Source organism: Crinia signifera, chromosome 1 (assembly GCF_055691185.1).
Source record: "Crinia signifera chromosome 1, ASM5569118v1, whole genome shotgun sequence".
Lineage (NCBI taxonomy): Eukaryota > Metazoa > Chordata > Amphibia > Anura > Myobatrachidae > Crinia > Crinia signifera.
Window position 1 is genome coordinate 92,597,979 of NC_139217.1, and position 20,881 is coordinate 92,618,859.

Consider the following 20,881-nt stretch of genomic DNA (forward strand, 5'->3'; position numbering starts at 1 on the left):
CATGTAAATGGGTGCTGAGGAGGGGGCGGTGTCATGTAAATGTGTGCTGGGGAGGGGGGGTGACATGCTAATGTGTGTTGGGGGGATGGAGGCATAATGTGTGATGTAGGGGAGCGAGGCATGAAATGTGATATAGGTGATGGAGGAATAGGCAGGTATTCAATGCCGCTGCGAGCGGCCGGTGAGGGGGTTAAACTGTGAGGATCACAGAAAACCAGCGATCCTCGCTGTTTAACCCCCGCGCTGGCCGCTTGCACTATTCAACGTTCTGGGGAAATCCTCGCCGTCACAGGACAGCGAGGATTCCCCTAAACAGCGAGACCTGCAGCTAATGCAGCAAACTCGCTGTAATTAGCCGCAAGTCTCGCAGCTTCTGCAGCCGCATACGCCAATTCCCCCTCACTCAAAAAAGGAAGCGAGGGGGAATTGGCATATGAGGGGGCTGCGTTGAATACTGACAGGGTGAGTGGTGACAGCGAGCAGAAAGCCCTGCTCGCTGTCAACGCTCGCCCACAGCATTGAATACACCCCAATATGTGTGATGTAGGGGCTGGAGGCATAAGGTGTGATGTAGGGGATGGAGGCATGATATGTGATGTAGGGGGATGTGGGATAAATGTGCTGATGGTGTGACACTCCGGTATCACAAGGTGGTTATATAGCATAAATGTGCTGATTGTGTGACGCTCAGGTGTCACATGATGGTTATATAGCATAAATGTGCTGACGGTGTGACGCTCAGGTGTCACAAGATGGGTTAAATAGCATAAATGTGCTGATGGTGTGACGCTCAGGTGTCACAAGATGATTATATAGCATAAATGTGCTGATGGTGTGACGCTCAGGTGTCACAAGATGGGTTATATAGCATAAATGTGCTGATGGTGTGACGCTCAGGTGTCACAAGATGGTTATATAGCATAACTGTGCTGATGGTGTGATGCTCAGGTGTCACAAGATGGTTTATATAGCATAAATGTGCTGATGGTGTGACGCTCAGGTGTCACAAGATGGATTATATAGCATAAATGTGCTGACAGTGTGACGCTCCGGTGTCACAAGATGGATTATATAGCATAAATGTGCTGATGGTGTGACGCTCTCAGGTGTCACAAGATGGGTTATATAGCATAAATGTGCTGTTGGTGTGACGCTCAGGTGTCACAAGATGATTATATAGCATAAATGTGCTGATGGTGTGACGCTCAGGTGTCACAAGATGGGTTATATAGCATAAATGTGCTGATGGTGTGACGCTCAGGTGTCACAAGATGGTTATATAGCATAACTGTGCTGATGGTGTGATGCTCAGGTGTCACAAGATGGTTTATATAGCATAAATGTGCTGATGGTGTGATGCTCAGGTGTCGCAAGATGGATTATATAGCATAAATGTGCTGATGGTGTGACGCTCCGGTGTCACAAGATGGATTATATAGTATAAATGTGCTGATGGTGTGACGCTCAGGTGTCACAAGATGGATTATATAGCATAAATGTGCTGATGGTGTGACGCTCTGGTGTCACAAGATGGTTATATAGCATAAATGTGCCGATGGTGTGACGCTCTCAGGTGTCACAAGATGGTTATATAGCATAAATGTGCTGATGGTGTGACGCTCTCAGGTGTCACAGGATGGATTATATAGCATAGATGTGCTGATGGTGTGACGCTCAGGTGTCACAAGATGGTTATATAGCATAAATGTGCTGATGGTCTGACGCTCAGGTGTCAAGATGGTTATATAGCATAAATGTGCCGATGGTGTGACGCTCTCAGGTGTCACAGGATGGATTATATAGCATAAATGTGCCGATGGTGTGACGCTCCGGTGTCACAGGATGGATTTTATAGCATAAATGTGCTGATGGTCTGACGCTCAGGTGTCAAGATGGTTATATAGCATAAATGTGCCAATGGTGTGACGCTCTCAGGTGTCACAGGATGGATTATATAGCATGAATGTGCTGATGGTGTGACGCTCCGGTGTCACAGGATGGATTATATAGCATAAATGTGCTGATGGTGTGACGCTCCGGTGTCACAGGATGGATTATATAGCATAATTGTGCTGATGGTGTGACGCTCCGGTGTCATAGGATGGATTATATAGCATAAATGTGCTGATGGTGTGACGCTCAGGTGTCGCAAGATGGTTATATAGCATAAATGTGCTGATGGTGTGACGCTCAGGTGTCGCAAGATGGTTATATAGCATAAATGTGCTGATGGTGTGACGCTCAGGTGTCACAGGATGGTTATGTAGCATAAATGTGCTGATGGTCTGACGCTCAGGTGTCACAAGATGGTTATATAGCATAAATGTGCTGATGGTGTGACGCTCAGGTGTCGCAAGATGGTTATATAGCATAAATGTGCTGATGGTGTGATGCTCAGGTGTCACAGGATGGTTATGTAGCATAAATGTGCTGATGGTCTGACGCTCAGGTGTCACAAGATGGTTATATAGCATAAATGTGCTTATTGCCTGATGCTCCAGTGTCACAAGAGGGTTTATATAGATGTGCTGATGGTGTGACGCTCCAGGGGGCAGTCCCTCGCATCGCACATCGCAAAGCACAAAAAGTATGTGCTGCACATACTTTTAACTAGATTGCATCTAGTTCAAAATGCATGCAGCTTTAGCACATCGCTCCATGTATGGGCACCTTAACATGAACTTTGTCTGATTCCGAGTGGCATAATGTTTGTGGGGCAAGTAAAAGGGGATCTACTATTGTGTTACATAATGTACATAAGAGATATATGGTGTGGCACACTACACTCAAGGACACGTCCCATTTTAGGTGACCACGCCCCCTTTTTCTGGAGCGAGCGCGCCTTCGGCGCGCACATAACCCCCACCATCGCTTCTCCATCCCCCCCACTTTCAAATTTCACATTGTCCACTGTCTCTCTCTAAAATATATATATATATATATATATATATATATATATATATATATATATATATATATATATATATATATATATATATATATATATATATATATATATATATATATATATATATATAGTAGATAGAAGGCGGCGTCACTCCAAAAGGACTTGAGTAAAGGTATTTATTTGAGCATCACATCAATGGACACAACGCTATGTACACATAGCGTTGTGTCCATTGATGTGATGCTCAAATAAATACCTTTACTCAAGTCCTTTTGGAGTGACGCCGCCTTCTATCTACTACCTGTTTACTCTATGCGGAGGGCACCCAGAGGCATCTGACTTATCATAAGGAGTGAGTGCCGGCTCGTACCCCCAGTATATATATATAAATATATATATCGCATCATTTTGCCCTTTAAAATTAAAATGTGCCTTCCTAAACGAAAAATGTGCCCTCGCGATTGAAAAATGTGCCCTCCCCGTGGTCAGCACCCTGCCCTAAAAAATTTCTAGAGTGAACACTACTCACCTATATATATACCCTGGGCTCTGTGTCTCAACTTTAAAGCTTCCATAAATAATATACACATAACAGAAATACAAGCAAAAACTAGGCTGGGAATAATGCTGCCATGGTGGAGTAAAGGAAAGCGTATTAACAGGTAAGAATCCGCACTTTCCTTTACCTCCCTATGGCATCGAACGCATGGGTATACTGTACCCTAGCAGTTGCTTCACTTTGCGGGTAATATACAAACAAAGGATACTAGGTTAGTTCATCTAGAGACGCTGCCTGTTTTTCGGCCCAAGATGCCACCATGGCCTTAAGCCCTTTTGGTGGATCCAGGATTCTAATCTTATACGCCTCCACTATACAATTCCACTAGAAACACCACCTTGATCATCAGCCACATAACCAGAATCTCTTCCAGCGGTTCAAATGGGGCTTCCATTAAAATATTGAGGACCATATTAAGGTCCCATGGGCCAATGGGTTGTGAAAAGTAGGTCTGATTTTCTGGATGGCTTGAACAAATCTTTGTACGTACTTATCCTCCGCCACATTCATATCCAGCATAGCCCCGAGGGCTGACACCTGCACTTTCAGTGTACTTGCAGATAAACGTTTCTCCAACCCAGACTGTAGAAAGTCAAGAATCGTTGGTATCGCCCTGGGGTTCCTAGCATGCACCCTGCAAAAACCCACGTACATCTACCAGACCCTTTGATATGTGGCTGAGGTTGACTTTTTCCTAGCCTTAAGGAGAGTATCCACTACCTTACCAGAGAAAACCTCTCTCTACCAAGTTTCTGGTTTCAGTAACCACGCCATCAGGTTCCAATTGCACGGTTGATGCTGGTAGTACCTTCCCTGCTGGATCAGATTGCTGCGATCTGGCAGGCTCCATGGTCCGTCCACTACCATCCTCATCAGCCTGGGGAACCAAGATCTTCTCGGCCAGAACGGTAAAATTGCTATTACCATCGATCTCTCCCTTTGTATTTTGCTTAACAATCTGGGAATAACCGGGAATGGTGGGAACACGTATGCCAAGTCTGTCCCCCAAGTCGCTGCTAAGGCATACACCTGCCATGCCCCTTGCTCCCAGTGCATGGAGATGAAGACTGGCACCTTCGCATTTTGCGCTGTCGCCATAAGGTCCACCTGTGGTAGACCCCATTTCTGCATGATTTCGGCAAATATCTCTGAAGAAAGTTCCCATTGCCCAGGCATTAGCCTGGCTCTGCTCAATGCATCTGCCTGTTGATTCCTTTTGCCAGCCACGTAAACAGCTGAAAGACTCCGTACACACTGCTCTGCCCATAGAAGGACTACAGTCACCTCCAACATCATCTTTCCACTCCTTGTACCGCCCTGCTTGTTCACATAGGCTACTACCAACCTGGTTGTCTGACCCGATGACAACATCTTTCTACCATAACTGGCCCTAGAAGGCTTGACATGCCATGTATACTGCTCGCATCTCCCTTATATTCTAGTGGGTCTGATCCATATCCTTCTTCCATGTTCCTTGCGCTGCTGCACCCTCGCATACCGTGCCCCAACCTGTTTGGCTGCCATCTGTCGTGACCACCATCTGCACACCTGCTGCAAAGGTCCTGCCTTGACTTAGCCTTCTTGCATCTGACCACCACTCCAGATCCGCCACAGCCCCTTTTTAGAGGCCTATTCTTTGCTTCATGTTTTTTCCATCCCATCCCATTGAGTTAGGAAGCAATTTTGCAGGTTTCTCATATGGAACCTTGACCACTGTATTGTATCCAGGGCTGCAGACATGAGGCCCAATATATTCATACAGTCTCTTGAAGACCCTACTCTCTTCCCTCGAAGCCTCAGAATTTTGTTCCTCAGTTTTACTCTTCTTTCCAGAGTTAGGTTTATCGACATTAACAGTGTGTCTAAAAGGAAAGTATTTCACCACCAAGAGGGCTCCAAATGGCCCACCCGTGATGGCCTAGATCAGGGGTGTCAAACTCAAATTCATCGGGGGCCGCATCAGCAGTTTGGTCACCCTCAAAGGGCCGGTTGTATCTGTAGGTCCCCCTGTATAATAATAATGCCATGACACCACAGACTGCTCCCCCTGTATAATATAATAAAAGTAATGCCATGACACATAAATGATTATACAGGAGGAGCAGCCTGTGGTGTCATGGCATTATTATTTTTATACACGGGGACACCTCAGGAAACAGCAGATATATATATTTTTTTTATTGTGAGTGTGATCCTCATCCTCACTCACGTTTCTCCGTCTGTCCTGCAGCTGCTGCGGCTTCCAGCTTTTCTTCACTGCTTGCTGCGGTCACACTGTCCCCGACTCCCGGTCCAGCTTCCCTGCCTGCTCCTATTTTTCTACAGACGCATGGGCGGGCGGCGTCATCGTCATGACGTCCCCACCCAGTGTCTGTCACTGCCGGGCATCAGAGGTAACAGGTGGCCGGGCCCTCCTCCACGTAGCCGTGGAGGCCGGTGGCCATGTTTCTGTAGCCGCATACATATGTGCCTACAGGAACATGGCCGCCGACAGTGGAGGAACAGGTAAGGCGGTGGGGTGGGTGAGAGGAGGTGGCTTAGGCAGGAGCTGCGACACACTGCCCTGCGTGCTATCTCCTCACGCGGGCCACATGACAAGGTCTGGCGGGCCGGATTTGGCCCGCGGGCCATGTGTTTGACACCCGTGGCCTAGATAGTCTATCACCTGGCTCGTGTGTTCTCGTGCCATGTCCTCCGTCTGTGCCATAACCAACAGATAATCCAGATATGGCCAGATTGATATTCCTCTTTGTCGGAGATTGGCTATCAACACTACTAAGACTTTTGTGAAAGTCCTTGGTGATGTGGACAGTCCGAATGGCAGCGAGGTAAACTGGTAGGAGGTTTTGCTTATTCTAAACCTTAGGTATTTTTGATGCCTTTCAAATATAGGAATGTGTAAATAGGCATATTTTAAGTCTAAGGTCATCAGGAAGGCTCCTTTCTTGACATCCGGAAGAATTGCCCTGATTGACTCCATTTTCAATCTTCGTATCTGTACGTAAGAATTCAGCCTTCTCAGATTCAGGATAGTTCTGAATCCTCCTGTGGCTTTCTTTACTAAAAAAAACCCCTTGAAAACCATCCCAGGTATTCCTGCTCCTGCGGGACCACTACTACCACCCCCTGATTTATCATTGTTTGAAGTCTGTCGAACAAGGCTCTTCTCTCTTCCTGACTTACTGGAATTGGTTAATCTTCTAACCAATCCCCTGTTTTTTTTTTATAAATTCTATTTTGTATCCCATTTCACTACTTCTCGCACCCACTTGTCCTCAGTGGACTGAAACCAGGTCTTCTTGAAATTGAGCAGCCTACCGCCGACTCTGTCCATGGCGTCATTGTGATCCGTGACTGATGGAGAATCTCCCAATCCTTGCCTCTTTGTCCACGAAAGGAACTTATATTCCCAAACCAAGGACGCCTAAAACTTCTGCCTGGTCGGTAGGCTCTTGCATCTTTAAAGTCTACAGGTTGGTATTGCTGAGGCTTGTTTAACTGCCCACTTTTCAGGCCTTTATCCTGCGGGAGCCACACTGACTTCCCACCAGAAATGTTGGTAATAATATCATCAAATTGTTTGCCAAAGAGATATTCCCCTTGGAATGGCAGGGAGATGAGATTCTTCTTTCGAATGCGTGTCTGCCGCCCATGGCCTGAGCCACAAGGCCCTTCCGACAACCGCTGTAGTAGCATTCGCCCTGGATGCCAGTCATACTGCGTCAAGTGAAGCGTTGCACATGAACTCTACAGCCACTTGTACATTTTGTACGATCTTTAAAAGCTCAGACCTTTTCACCCCATCTAGAACATCTGATTCTAGGTCCTGACACCATGATCTCAAAACTGTGGAGGTCACTGCAATAGCTGATTATGTTTTTATTGTCGCCCCTGAGGTGACATGCTGTTTCCGCAGATTAACCTTCATTTTTCTCTCCATAGAATCTTTGAAGATGTTGGCATCCTCTAGAGGGAGTGTTGTCTTTCTAGATATTCTGGCCACTGCCGCATCCACTTTGGGTGCCTCTTCCCACACCCGTTCCTGTTCTGGGTCAAACAGGTACATTTTCGCTTTTCTTAGTGATACGGCCACCTTATCTGGGTGCGACCATTCTTCCTCTACTAAATCTTTAAGCGTCTTAGATAACGGGAATAATTTAGCCTTTTTCTTTTTATCTTTGAATAGCAGATCCTGCAATTTGCCCTCCTCTTGAGGGTCCTCAATATTCAAAGATTTAAACGTCACCCCTTTTCCTGAAAGACGTCTCCCTCTTCTATTTCTTCATCGGTCCCCATTACCAGACCTGCTGCAGAATCATCAGAATCCTCAGACAAAAGAGCTCTGGATTTTTTCATCAACATTTTTGTCAAGTCATCTTTGGTTACAAAGGTGTCTTCAAGAGCCGTTTTCAGCAAGCCTACTAGCTCCGTCATCTGGGATGTTCCCATCTGCTGAGACCCCTTGTATTTAGCACATACTGAGCCAGAGTGCTTTTCTGGCAATAACACATCACAAAGGGAACATTTTGCCGTATGAAGCCTCTTATGCTAAGCTTTAAACTCCACTTTTTCCTTACTTGTCTCTGACCTACATAAACAATACAATAGTGCAAAGTAAGAAATTTCCACCAAGAAAACCACCAACAACACTGAACGATCCTTCTGGCTTAACCTGACTTTAATGGATGCCTCTTATCATCCATAATGATTGCTTGCACTTTAGACACTGCCAAGATCAGAGATATATTACATTTGAATGCAGCAATAGAAGTAAAAATTATAACCATGCCCTTGCAGCGCCGCTGTATCTAGGGCCTTACCCGGTCTGTACCAAGCCAGGACAGTAGACTCGTGCCCTATGAAGCAGCCTCCAGCAGCTGGTGCCAGCCCTTTATGCCGGCATCCCTGGAGCCTGCGGCAGCAGATTGTGACCTAAGACGCAGCCGGCGCCGACTTCAGACATCCGGTCCAGCCCATGCGCATACTCCGGGCGCCGGAAGATGACGTCAGACGCCTCCGGCGCGTCAGGCACCAGACCTAGGCCACGACTCTGCTCAGTGCAGCCACTGAGCACCAGATCCAGCTCCAGAGCTGCACCACGCCGCTGCTGGCTTTCACAAGCCACACTCCAAGGTACCGGGTCTTGGGACTACATACTGCTCTAGACAGCAGTAGGCATGCATAATAGACCCCGTAACTGCTCTCGACACCAGGGGTCCCATCCTATAATGCCACAACCCCTACTGCTCAAGGCAGGGGAGGGGGCCGCAGCATCTTCACAGGGTAAGCCCACCATCTACCATGGAAAGGGGAAAAAAAAAGGACACAGAGCCCAGAGGGTGCAGTCCTTATATAGGGGAGGTGCCTTTTCTTTCCTTTCCAGATATCTACCTATTGGGAGAAAACCCATACGTTGGCTGCCATGGGGAGGTAGAGGAAATAAGATTTCTATGCTAAATGCCTTTTATTGTATATATAGAAGCAGTAAAAACACATCAGAAAAGAAAAAAAAAAAACAGAAATAATAATGCGTTATCATCACTTGATACCATTACCTCCAAAGTTCATAATTATTTTGTATGCTCTTCTGAACTAGGCGAAGGAACCTCAATTTTGTATGAGCAATTCCAGGTATCACTCTGGATATGCTAGGTTGAGTTCAAACTATATTTTTTTTTTTTTAAATGTCCTGGTCATGTCAACACAAAATGAATAATAAATTAAAACATGTCTGTTGTGTACACGGAAATCTGCTGTACAGAATGGGGGTGGCATATTTGAAAACGCTTCATAAAAATACAAATAAATATCAGTTAATCTAGGTTTGTCCAATGCTATTTCACTACAATAGTAATAGTAATTACAAATATGAAGCCATCCTTAAATTAAGCACAGGCTCATTTGCATGCTTATTCACAGTGTTTTTGCAAATCAATTGTTTCTTCCTAAATACACGATGTTCCTTCAGGTTTTAAGTGCTTGATAGCCCCTCTTAATCCTTCCCATGCTAATCACAACACTCAGAGGCCTTTGTGAGGGGAAGGAAAGGAGGCGATGTGTGTGGAATATAAATCAGCAAATGCTGAATTAAAGGGCTGGCCTGTGTAATATCTTACAAACAGCAACGGCTGTAAACACAATGCATCCAGGTTTCATTATAGTGCAAAAACACAAAGCAAATCGTACTGAGAAAACAAAAACAGCAGAATCTAGGCTCAGAATTAAACAAATACATAGACAAATGACTTCAATGCACATTTACTGGTTGTGCTTTTGTCCCATATCAGTTTTCCTTTAGTTATTGCTGTAAAGTTTATTTTGTGGTGGAAGAATATATAGCTAAACCTTCACATTTTGGGGTCAATTTGTTGGTGGGAGTCTATAAGAAAAAAAAAAAACACAGTCACTTTGCCCGTTGGCATCAGGTGCAGATGTGGCATATGTAAAATGGGTGCAAGGTGTGGGGGGCCTACACTGCAATCCAGACTCATTTCTTGAATACGGACCTTACAGAGTCTCGCATCGGTGGCAGCAGCACTACACAAATCACCAGGAAAATGTACAGCGGACAGTTTCCCAACCATTTGCGAATGCACACTAGACTGGTACAGCGCTAGGGTCTCCTAGTGACCCTAATGCTAAGAGTCAACCAAGATGCTGACTACAGGAGAGGTCCCAGACGCACCATGCTCACGGTCCTCCTCTTCTATTAATGCACCCCTGAGCAGGACGACATTTAATAGTACAGAGAGATTAGATTTGGGTGGGGTGCGTCCAAACTCACATCTACATTGCAGTGTAAAAATACAATTGTCCAGCATTTGTGGTCTACATGAAAAGTTAGAAAGTATTTACACTGCATGCAAAAATAAACACGTTTGTTCGCGATGGACGCGATTTTACATAGGGAACAATGTTAAATGGGTCAATGAACTCGATTTTTCATTGTATACCCACCCTTATGGGTATTTTACATGAGAAATGCCACCCCCATTGTTAACGCCACCCCACGATGAACGTCAACCCGAAGCGTGGCGAGCTTAGCGAGCCCGCGAGGGGTGGCGGTACACGTCCTCCGACCTTTTCATACCCCCACTATCCACGTCGGCGTTGAGCTGATTTTATGTAGTGTGGCGAGCACAGCGAGCCCAAAGTGTGGTGAGCACAGCGAGCCCCGCGAGGGGACGCGTAATACCTGTGAAGTAATGCGCTTCGCTCGCCACACTATATAAAATCAACTCCACGCTGACGTTTATAGTGGGGGTATGAAAAGGTCAGAGGACGCGTACCGCCGTCCCTCGCGGGCTCGTCATGCTTCGGGTTGGCGGTCATCGTGGGGTGGCGTTAACAATGGGGGGGGGGGGCATTTCACCCATCAGGGTTGGCAAACAAAAATTGGGGTCTGGGGGCCATTTACCATTGGGGCCAATGTAAAATCGGGTCTCAGGGACCCTTTTACATTGCTTCCAATGTAAAAATCGCGTCAATCGCATGCGATTTGCTTGCATGCGATGGACGCGATTTCAGGGGGTCCCGATGGACACAATCTTTATTGCTGGTGCCATGCTAGGAAACAAGTACTATATATATATATATATATATATATATATATATATAAAAAAAAAAATTTTTTTTTAATTATACACTAAATATCTGGACTTACCATTCCTAGTTTTGGGGTGCCCTATGGCTTGTGACCACATTGTTTACGACGTTGATGTGAAGGGGGCTGCAGGCTTAAATGCATTGATCAATACATGAACTAAATCTCCACTGGGTGGGGTGGAGAGTTTGTGGGCTCAAAACGGTCACAGCTCAGGTCAGGTACATTGCAGAAGCTGTCAATATGACAGGCTTTTCGCTAGTATCACTAGATTTAGTAGATAATTAGCAAGATATTACACACACTAAAAAGGATTCCTGCAACCAATGCATTTCATGTACTGTATGTGCTTTGTGTAGTTGTAGACAACCTCAGGATATGAAGGGGTTAAGTATGGTGTCACAGTGTAAACACATGACAGGGCGGAGCTGTGAGCAGGATACAGAACCACGCTCTGAAATTTTCTTAAATGGAAAAAAAAAAAAAAAGTGCTGAAAATATATTGTTTCCAGATATAAAAGTAATAAAGCAGGGGTGACCTCTTTTTATACACTATTCCAATACCAAAGGGTAAGCTGATGAACCAAATATACACACAAAAAAATGAATTCTATCTGATCAAAAAAATCACTTTGCTAATCTGGGATGTAGCAGCAGGTATCCATATTCTGAGTGACAGCATCTTGGGGTATGTGTACACGGTACTTGTTTCTTAGCACGGCCACACCGATTCTAATCGGGGGCATCGCAGGTAAAAAAATCAAATCGGTCGCATCGCATGCGTGCTAAAAAATCGCATGCGATGGTCCCGACGCGATGCCCCCGATTTCCCATAGGGAACAATGTTAAATGCCTCAATTTACCCAAATGAACAGGGAACAATGTTAAATGGTCCAGAAACCCCCCAGAACAGTGAAATGGCCCCCCAAAATTAGTTAACGCCACCCCACGATCAACGTGAACCCGAAGCGTGGCGAGCGCAGCGAGCCCGCGAGGGGCGGCGGTATGCGTCCTCCGACCTTTTCATACCCCCACTATCCACGTCGGCGTGGAGTTGAGAATAGAATAGTGTGGCGAGCGCAGCGAGCCACCGAGCCCGAAGCGTGGCGAGCGCCGCGAGGGGACGCGGATACCTTCACAGTTATACGCGTCCCCTCGTGGGCTTCACAGGTGTCCGTGGCGACGCGGACACCTGTGAAGCCCACGAGGGGACGCGTTTACCTGTGAAGGTATCCGCGTCCCCTCGCTGCGCTCGCCACACTATTCTATTCTCAACTCCACGCCGACGTGGATAGTGGGGGTATGAAAAGGTCGGCGGACGCGTACCGCCGCCCCTCGCGGGCTCGCCACGCTTCGGGTTCACGTTGATCGTGGGGTGGCGTTAACTAATTTTGGGGGGCCATTTCACTGTTCAGGGGTGTTTTGGGGGGTTTCTGGACCATTTAACATTGTTCCCTGTTGATTTGGGTAAATTGAGGCATTTAACATTGTTCCCTATGGGAAATCGGGGGCATCGCGTCGGGACCATTTAATGCTTATTTAGCCGCATGCGACGCGACCGACGCGATTTTTTAACTTTTCAATGCATTTCAATGGGAAATTGGGTCCATCGCGTCGGGGGCCATCGCATACCACTATTAAGGGCACAAGATCAATGCGATTGTGGCCGTGCTAGGAAACAAGTACCGTGTACACTTGTAGCATTAACCAACCACTGCTAATTACTAGCTATGTCTGCTCCAGGTATAGGAGTTTTGTTTGTCTTAGGGGAGTATTTATCATTTAATATTTGCAGCTAATTCCACCGAAAACACCCATTTTCAGGGGTTTGCCGCAAATATTAAGTATGCCCCAAATGTAGGAGGGACTGCAGCAGGAATATACGATACCTGCTGTGACCTATCCTGCTCCCCTCACGGCCACATCCCCCATAGGTTTCTATGGGGGATGTGGTAGCCCATTGTAGCCTATGGGCTACGGACCCCACTGCCAGCGGGGCAGTGCGGTAGGCAGGGGGTCAGCGCTAACCGCTCATATGGACCCCCCCGACTCTGTCCCTGCATCTGTAGGGTAATTCATTCACTCAAAAGGATGGCATATTGGAGTGCGATTCTGGGCAGTAAATGCCACCCAAATCGCATTGCATATGTAGTGTGAAAATGAAAGAGGAGATCCTCTCAGCTCAATCAGTTTATTCCTGGAAAGACAGAAGATAGAAGAGGAAAAGTGTCCCCAGGGAAGAACATGCTACAGGCATCCAGTTTCACCAGCTGTTGACAGATGAGGATTCCTGTACATCAGGGAATCTGCAAAATGGTTTTAAGGTGTTATAAAAAAAAAAAAATAATAATAATTTTACCACTTGCCAGGCCACAGATGGTATTAGCATAAAACGCTCATGGAGCGCATGGTATTAGCATAAAAGGTTGTTCATGTTGGTTGTCACAAAAGTTACAAATAATTAAAAACATTTGGACATTCTTGGCTAAACAATGGCTGCTACATGTTTTGCATGGAACATTACTTAGGTGTGCTCCCTTCCCCCAATGCATGCACATGAGATAGTCATCATCTGCAGGGGTCTCTATATATATATATATATATATAAAAAAAAATTGGCATGTAAAAGTGGAGTTAGGGCTTTCATATTTCTTCATTTATCAAGCAATCAGCCCAGCATACTGAGGAAGCGAGGAGTCTCTAGCTCTGTGTGCATCTACTCACCTCTATTTTTTCCCTCTCAGCACAAATAACTGTATTTACCAGAAATTCTCAAATGTGGTCCCTCAAGGCAGCCTAGCAGTTAGCATTTAAGGTATATCCATCGGATGTTACATCAAAGAGGTGCAAATTAAGTCACCTGTGGCCAAGCATGATTAAACATAAAGCCTGAATAGTTGGGGTTTCTTGAAGACCACCTTGGAGAACCTCTGGTATGTACCTACTTATGTCTGTAAGAAAATACCCATGGTAAACAAGGAAAGGTAAAGGCCTCCACACACACACACACACACACGAGGGATCGCGATACTTCAGCAACTCGTATGCGGTCAATTTGCATATGATTTATTGCATACGATGCGATGATCATGGCTTCAGGATAGGATGTATCCTTATTGCAGCAGTGATCATCTTCGGATCCTATGTGCACTGGAGTGTACATCGGATTGGAAGTAAAGATATACCATTTGACACTTCACATGATTTATCGTCCCAATGCATCAAATTCATGTGAAAATTGCCCATACTGTACTACTGTGTGGAGGGGCCTTAAGAATATAAAATCTGTTCTGTATGCACTGAGTGAGGAACTAGAGATCAAAAGAGTAAAATTCCATAATAATAACCCAGTGGCAGATAGATAGATAGATAAGATAGATAGACCTATCATAATAAAAAAAAAGGGTGAAACAAAACTCTTATCCAAAATGCTTGGGACCAGAAGAATTTTGGATAACTGATTATTTCATATTTCGGTACTCTTTACCTAGAAGGGCGGCCATCGCGTGTACTAAAATAATTGCATGCGATGCGACCGACGCGATGACCGCGATTTCCCATAGGGAACAATGTTAAATGTCCCAATTGACCCGATTTTCCATAGGAAACAATGTCAAATGTCCCAATTGACCCGATTTTCCATAGGGAACAATGTTAAATGGCCCACAGAGGCCAAATAGGCACCCTGAAGTGTGAAATGGCCCCCCCCCCCCAATTGTTAAAGCCACCCCACGATCAACGTCAACCCGAAGCATGGCGAGCACGCGAGGGGCGGCGGTACGCGTCCTACGACCTTTTCATACCCCCACTATCCACGTCGGCGTGGAGTCGAGAATAGAAAGTGTGGCGAGCACAGCGAGTCACCGAGCCCGAAGCGTGGCGAGCGCAGCGAGCCCCGCGAGGGGACGTGGACACCTTCACAGGTATACGCGTCCCCTCGCGGGCTTCACAGCTGTCCGCGTCCCCTTGCCATGCTTCGGGCTCGGTGGCTCACTGCGCTCGCTACACTTTCTATTCTCAACTCCACGCCGACGTGGATAGTGGGGGTATGAAAAGGTCGTAGGACGCGTACCGCTGCGCTCGCCACGTTTCGGGTTGACGTTGATCGTGGGGTGGCGTTAACAATTGGGGGGGCCATTTCACACTTCAGGGTGCCTATTTGGCCTCTGTGGGCCATTTAACATTGTTCCCTATGGAAAATCGGGTCAATTGGGCCATTTAACATTGTTCCCTATGGAAAATCGGGTCAATTGGGCCATTTAACATTGTTCCCTATGGAAAAATCAGGTCAATTGGGACATTTAACATTGTTCCCTATGGGAAATCGCGGTCATCGCGTCGGTCGCATCGGACGCGATTTTTTTTCCTTACGATGCCCACGATCAAAATCGTGGGCGCCCTTCTAGGTAAAGAGTACCCATATTTCAGAATTTTTTTATATTTCAATGGTGTTTCTTGAGGGATCTTGCATTTATGTTGTATAAGCACACCAAACTCATCAAATACACACAGATATATTGTATTTGTGCATGAAAGAAGGTTTCAAAACATGAAACAAAATTTGTGTACTATCTCAGATACTAAATTTGAATGCCAAGCAGTCATGTCCTTGCACATAGTTAGTGCCAGTTACAGATGTCCCAAAAGCAATATATCCCAGACCAGATTTACCACAAAGGAGGTCCTCAAAGAACCCCAAAATTATGCACAGCTAAAGAACCAGCCAATTAGCTCCTAACTGTTATGTTACAGGCTTTATTTGAAAAAAGAGTTTGTTGGTTGTTACTTTATGTCCCTCCTTAGTACATAGACCCCATTGACCATAAAGTCACCACGTTTGGGAATGTCTGCCAAGGCTGTGTCCCACAACCAGAATTCCAATAGTCTGCCAATAATGAACACACTCCCGCTCAGAAGCTTTCCGACAAAACATCCAGAGCTGTGCACTCCTATGGGATGCCACATTTATGATATTACTCCAGTTTCCTGCACAAGGTGCTCAAGGAACGGAATCAGTTAGTATATCCGTTAGGACAAAATGTCATGACCTCATTCTAATGCTATCTGGCAAGCACACTAGACTTGGGCCTGCGATCTACAGCCTATCTCTGATAAAGGAGAAGAGGTAGAACAATAGGCATGATAAGGCTTTCCATAATGTCTCTTTAATATGGGACACCTATAATTTCCTCGGCTGATTAAAGCCATACAGCCAAATATCCTATGTAAGTTATAGGTGTCCCAAATTAAAGGGACAAGCATGGTGATCTAGTGCATAATTTTTAGTTGTCAAAGCAACTTGGTGTTCTCCTATTTACTATTTTCATAGTGCAGTGACCTTACAACTTATCCTACGGTCACTGTCTCAGGGACAAAGTCACTGGAGCGATGGTTCACAGTAATAGTCACAAAAGGTCTCCTTACACATGTACACAAGTAACTGCATTAGGACATCAGCTTTGAAATATAATAATCTTATCAAGTATACAGTATATTGTTTCCTTTAATACAAAGGAAAATACATTTTAAAGTTTCTACTTTTAAATGTGAATAGTAGAATTTATTTTGGGATTATAATTCCTATGTATGTTGCTAAATAAAAACTCTAGTGGTATGTGTCTAGCATTTGCCTTCCTGTAAGATCTTAATATTAATTCCACCAATCATCAGATTCAGTGATGTACAGTTCCATAAAAAAAAAAAAAAATGTGCGAATGACAGTGTATTTCTGACGTTACTTGGGGCTGAGCTTCGGCAAGAACTGTGGGGTAGATTTATTAAGCTCAGTGAAGTGATAAATTGTCTGGTTTTTTTTCACTGGCCAATCAGCTCCTACCTGTCATTTTTCAAACCAAGCCTGTTACTTTACAGTTACCAGCTGATTGGCTGGTGACAAAAAACAGACAATTTATTACTTCACCAAGCTTAATAAATCTGCCCCTGTATGTTCTATTTAAAAAAACTAGGGTATACAGAAAAAAAAACATTTCAATGTACATATTTACCAAGAAAGCCATGTAGGGTGGCCTTTCTTAGGCTAGGCTGTATAGGTAAACGTAATTTGGCTAGTAGATAGGCATTTCTGAGTAGCTGAACCCTAACTGGGCACAAGGTTTTAACCGCAGGAAAAAAAATCCTGAGGATCTTGTTGTCAATTTTTCCATTACCGTGGGTATGTGTGCTCCGCATGTAATATCTGCCCTTATTTTATGGCCATAGATGATTATGCCACTTCTATATACAGGTTGAGTATCCCGTATCCAAAATGCTCGGGACCAGGAGAATTTTGGATAACGGATTATTCCGTATTTCGGAATATTTTAATATTTCAATGATGTATTTTGAAGTATCTTGCATTTATGCTGTATAAACACATAATATACACACAAATATATTTTATTACCACAGAAAATACACACAAACATATTTTAATTGTTCAAAAAACAAGGTTTCAAAACGTGAAACAAAATGTGTGTACTATCTCAGCACTGAATTTGAATGCCAAGCAATCATTGTCTTGCACATATATAGTGCCAGTTACATATCATGTCCCCAGTGATGCTGTTACAAATGTCCCCAGTGAGTTTTTAGCAAAAAAAAATTTTTTTTTCACTTTCTGGAATGTCCGTATTTCGGAATAATTCGGATAACGGATATTCGGATACGGGATACTCGACCTGTAGCAGTAGAGTGTGCCCAGTACCAATAAGTTTGCATACTATTTGGTCCTATTGTTTATGTACGGCTGCACAGTAACACTTTTCGTACTCTAGGTTTTGGGAAATAATTTTCTGGATTTTATTCTCACATGTGAACGGCAGTGTTTTCTCTGGGCTGTTCTCCCTCCTGTATTACATGCGTTGGCTTCCTATCATAGCACATGTTACTAATGTTAAACAATTGCTTTACTGCACAGTTCTGAAGTAAATAGGAGATACTCTTATACCAGGTAGATGCTCTTTAATGAGTAATAATTACATAAATCGTTAAATGACCCTTACATACAGTATGTTATTTAGGAATACAAATACATCCACACAATGAATAGTCAGATATCAGAACGATTGAGATTACTTATTTATAAAATGAAAAACAATGTTATAACTATTATGCTTTGTCCAGAGTCAACAACATCTGGTGGAAGCGTATAAAGCCCAATGTCACTAATTACAAACATGGATTGCAGCCATGAGAGCGACATACACAGTATGTACCTTTAGCTCTGCTTCCATCAAAACATCACATACAGAATGTACCCATCCAGAGCAGCACCCACTGCTATGTAGCTGGAAAACAAACCCAAGTGCCAAGCGCTCAGGTGCAGTACAGAAACACAAGGCAGTGTCAAGCGCTCAGGTGCAGTACAGAAACACAAGGCAGTGCCAAGCGCTCAGGTGCAGTACAGAAACACAAGGCAGTGCCAAGCGCTCAGGTGCAGTACAGAAACACAAGGCAGTGCCAAGCGCTCAGGTGCAGTACAGAAACACACGGCAGTGCCAAGCGCTCAGGTGCAGTACAGAAACACACGGCAGTGTCAAGCGCTCAGGTGCAGTACAGAAACACACGGCAGTGCCAAGCGCTCAGGTGCAGTACAGAAACACACGGCAGTGCCAAGCGCTCAGGTGCAGTACAGAAACACAAGGCAGTGCCAAGCGCTCAGGTGCAGTACAGAAACACACGGCAGTGCCAAGCGCTCAGGTGCAGTACAGAAACCCACGGCAGTGCCAAGCGCTCAGGTGCAGTACAGAAACCCACGGCAGTGCCAAGCGCTCAGGTGCAGTACAGAAACCCACGGCAGTGCCAAGCGCTCAGGTGCAGAACAGAAACACACTCAGTGCCAAGCGCTCAGGTGCAGTACAGAAACACACTCAGTGCCAAGCACTCAGGTGCAGTACAGACACACTCCCAGCGCCAAGCACTCAGGTGCAGCACAGAGCCACACTCAGTGCCAAGCACTCAGGTGCAGCACAGAGCCACACTCAGTGCCAAGCACTCAGGTGCAGCACAGAAACTCACTGTGCAAAGAATACAGGCAGAAGTAGGTGTGACACAGGGGCAGTGGGGTTAGGATGATGCTGTGATCATATACAGAGAACATGAGGAACTCAAAATACAACCTCTGGAAGTTATCACTTTCATCCCATCCAAAGAGATAAGGGAAGAATGAAAATCACCGGATTTAGTTCAATTTAAAAACTCTGGAGTCTAGGGTAGCTCCTTTATACTGTAGCCCCAGCTTTATTAGCAATATCAGGCAGCCTTCAAACTAGATGTGTACTAGTGATCATGCTGTACCTGAACCCTACAGAAGCTAGAGCATCCCAAACATCACTTGCATCATATTGCATGAGCAGCTTCTGTATGTGCTCTGGGTGTACTCAGTATATGAGAGGCTAAAGGTCAGGACATGGGGTACACTGACCCTTTGAAATAATATAAAGCTCGATCTAGAATAAACACATATCGTGGATATGTCACTGTTATATAGTGTTCTGCTATCAGTGGCTGGAGCAGCCCTCGCTGCTGCTGTGGCTCTGGGACGAGGATAACAGTAATGCCCCTGGTAGACACTGGCAGCTACAGGATTACGGTCACTGCGTAATTGTAGGTCAAGCCCTGGCTGGCTGTGAGGCCGGCCCCCATGTACAGATCCCCGGCAGCGCTCACCTGTCCCGGGGTCCTGGCTCGGGTGAAGTCCGGGAGAGCAGTGGGGCGGCCGGAGCAGTGCAGGGCGCAGAGGGTTCCGAGCAGCAGAGCGCACAGAGCGCAGCCCATGTAGACGGCGCCGCGCAGCAGCAGGACAGTGAGCCGCAGCTCTCCTCCGGGGACCCCGCTGTCCTGCCCGGCCTCCTGCCGCCCCAGGTGAAGTAGTGACAGGAGCAGCATCCCGAAGACGGCGGCCAGCATGAGGCGGGAGGATGGGGAGTGGGGGCAGCGGGGCGCCGGGCTCTGGTCCCCTCCGCTCGGGGAGCGCCGGCTCCATGCTGTGCTCTTAGTGTCCTCGGCGCAGTAGTGTGGCCCGAGGATGAGCTGCGCACACGGGGGAGGGATGCCCGGTCCTCCTCTCCTCCTGCAGATGGCATGATTCACCAAGCCGGGCTCCATGTCACCGCCCGGGTCACTGCCCGGCTCCTCTGCCCCGCCGGCCGCGCCATGGCTCCCATTCACATTCATAGCGCTCCACCATCCCCCGCCGCGGCCGTGCGGCTCATCTCCCACTGGCGGCGCCGGCTGCTGCGAGCTCCTAGCCGGCTTCTCCTGCGCTCTCTCTTTCTCTCTCTCTCCCCAACAGCAGCAGCAGTCTCCTCCCTAAGCCCCGTGTCTGTCAGCAGCTCTGCAGCCTCTCCCCGCCCAGTCTCGCTGTGAGGAGGAGGCACCGTGGCGCTGTGTGTGTATACAGGACGCGGCGTCACACGGTCACAGGCTCCTCATCACCTCAACTGTTGTCATAGATAGACACACACATGCACTACCTGTGCCGCCTGTCTGCACCCCAACTGTGCTGCCTGCCTACTCTACCTGTGCTGCCTGACAGCACTCCACTTGTGCTGCCTGTCTGCAATCCACATGTGCTGCCTGACAGCTGAGCACACCACCTGTGCTGCCTGTCTGCAATCCACCTGTGCAGCCTGACAGCACTCCACTTGTACTGCCTATCTGCAATCCACCTGTGCTGCCTGATAGCACACCACTTGTGCTGCCTGTCTGCACTCCACCTGTGCTGCCTGACAGCACTCCACTTGTGCTGCCTGACAGCACTCCACTTGTGCTGCCTGACAGCACTCCACTTGTGCTGCCTGCCTGCATTCCA

At 46.3% G+C, this 20,881-nt stretch overlaps 1 protein-coding gene across 1 annotated transcript in view; it reads right to left on the minus strand.

The window, feature by feature from the left end:
* The window catches only part of SNX25 (sorting nexin 25), a 189,442-nt gene extending 168,977 nt beyond the window's left edge, over nucleotides 1–20,465 (minus strand). Inside the window, exon 1 of the mRNA XM_083170201.1 lies at nucleotides 19,738–20,465. Coding sequence (XP_083026327.1) covers nucleotides 19,738–20,244 — 507 coding nt within the window. The 5' untranslated portion in view covers nucleotides 20,245–20,465. The remainder of the gene's footprint in view (nucleotides 1–19,737) is intronic.
* Between the last annotated feature and the right edge of the window lie 416 nt (nucleotides 20,466–20,881).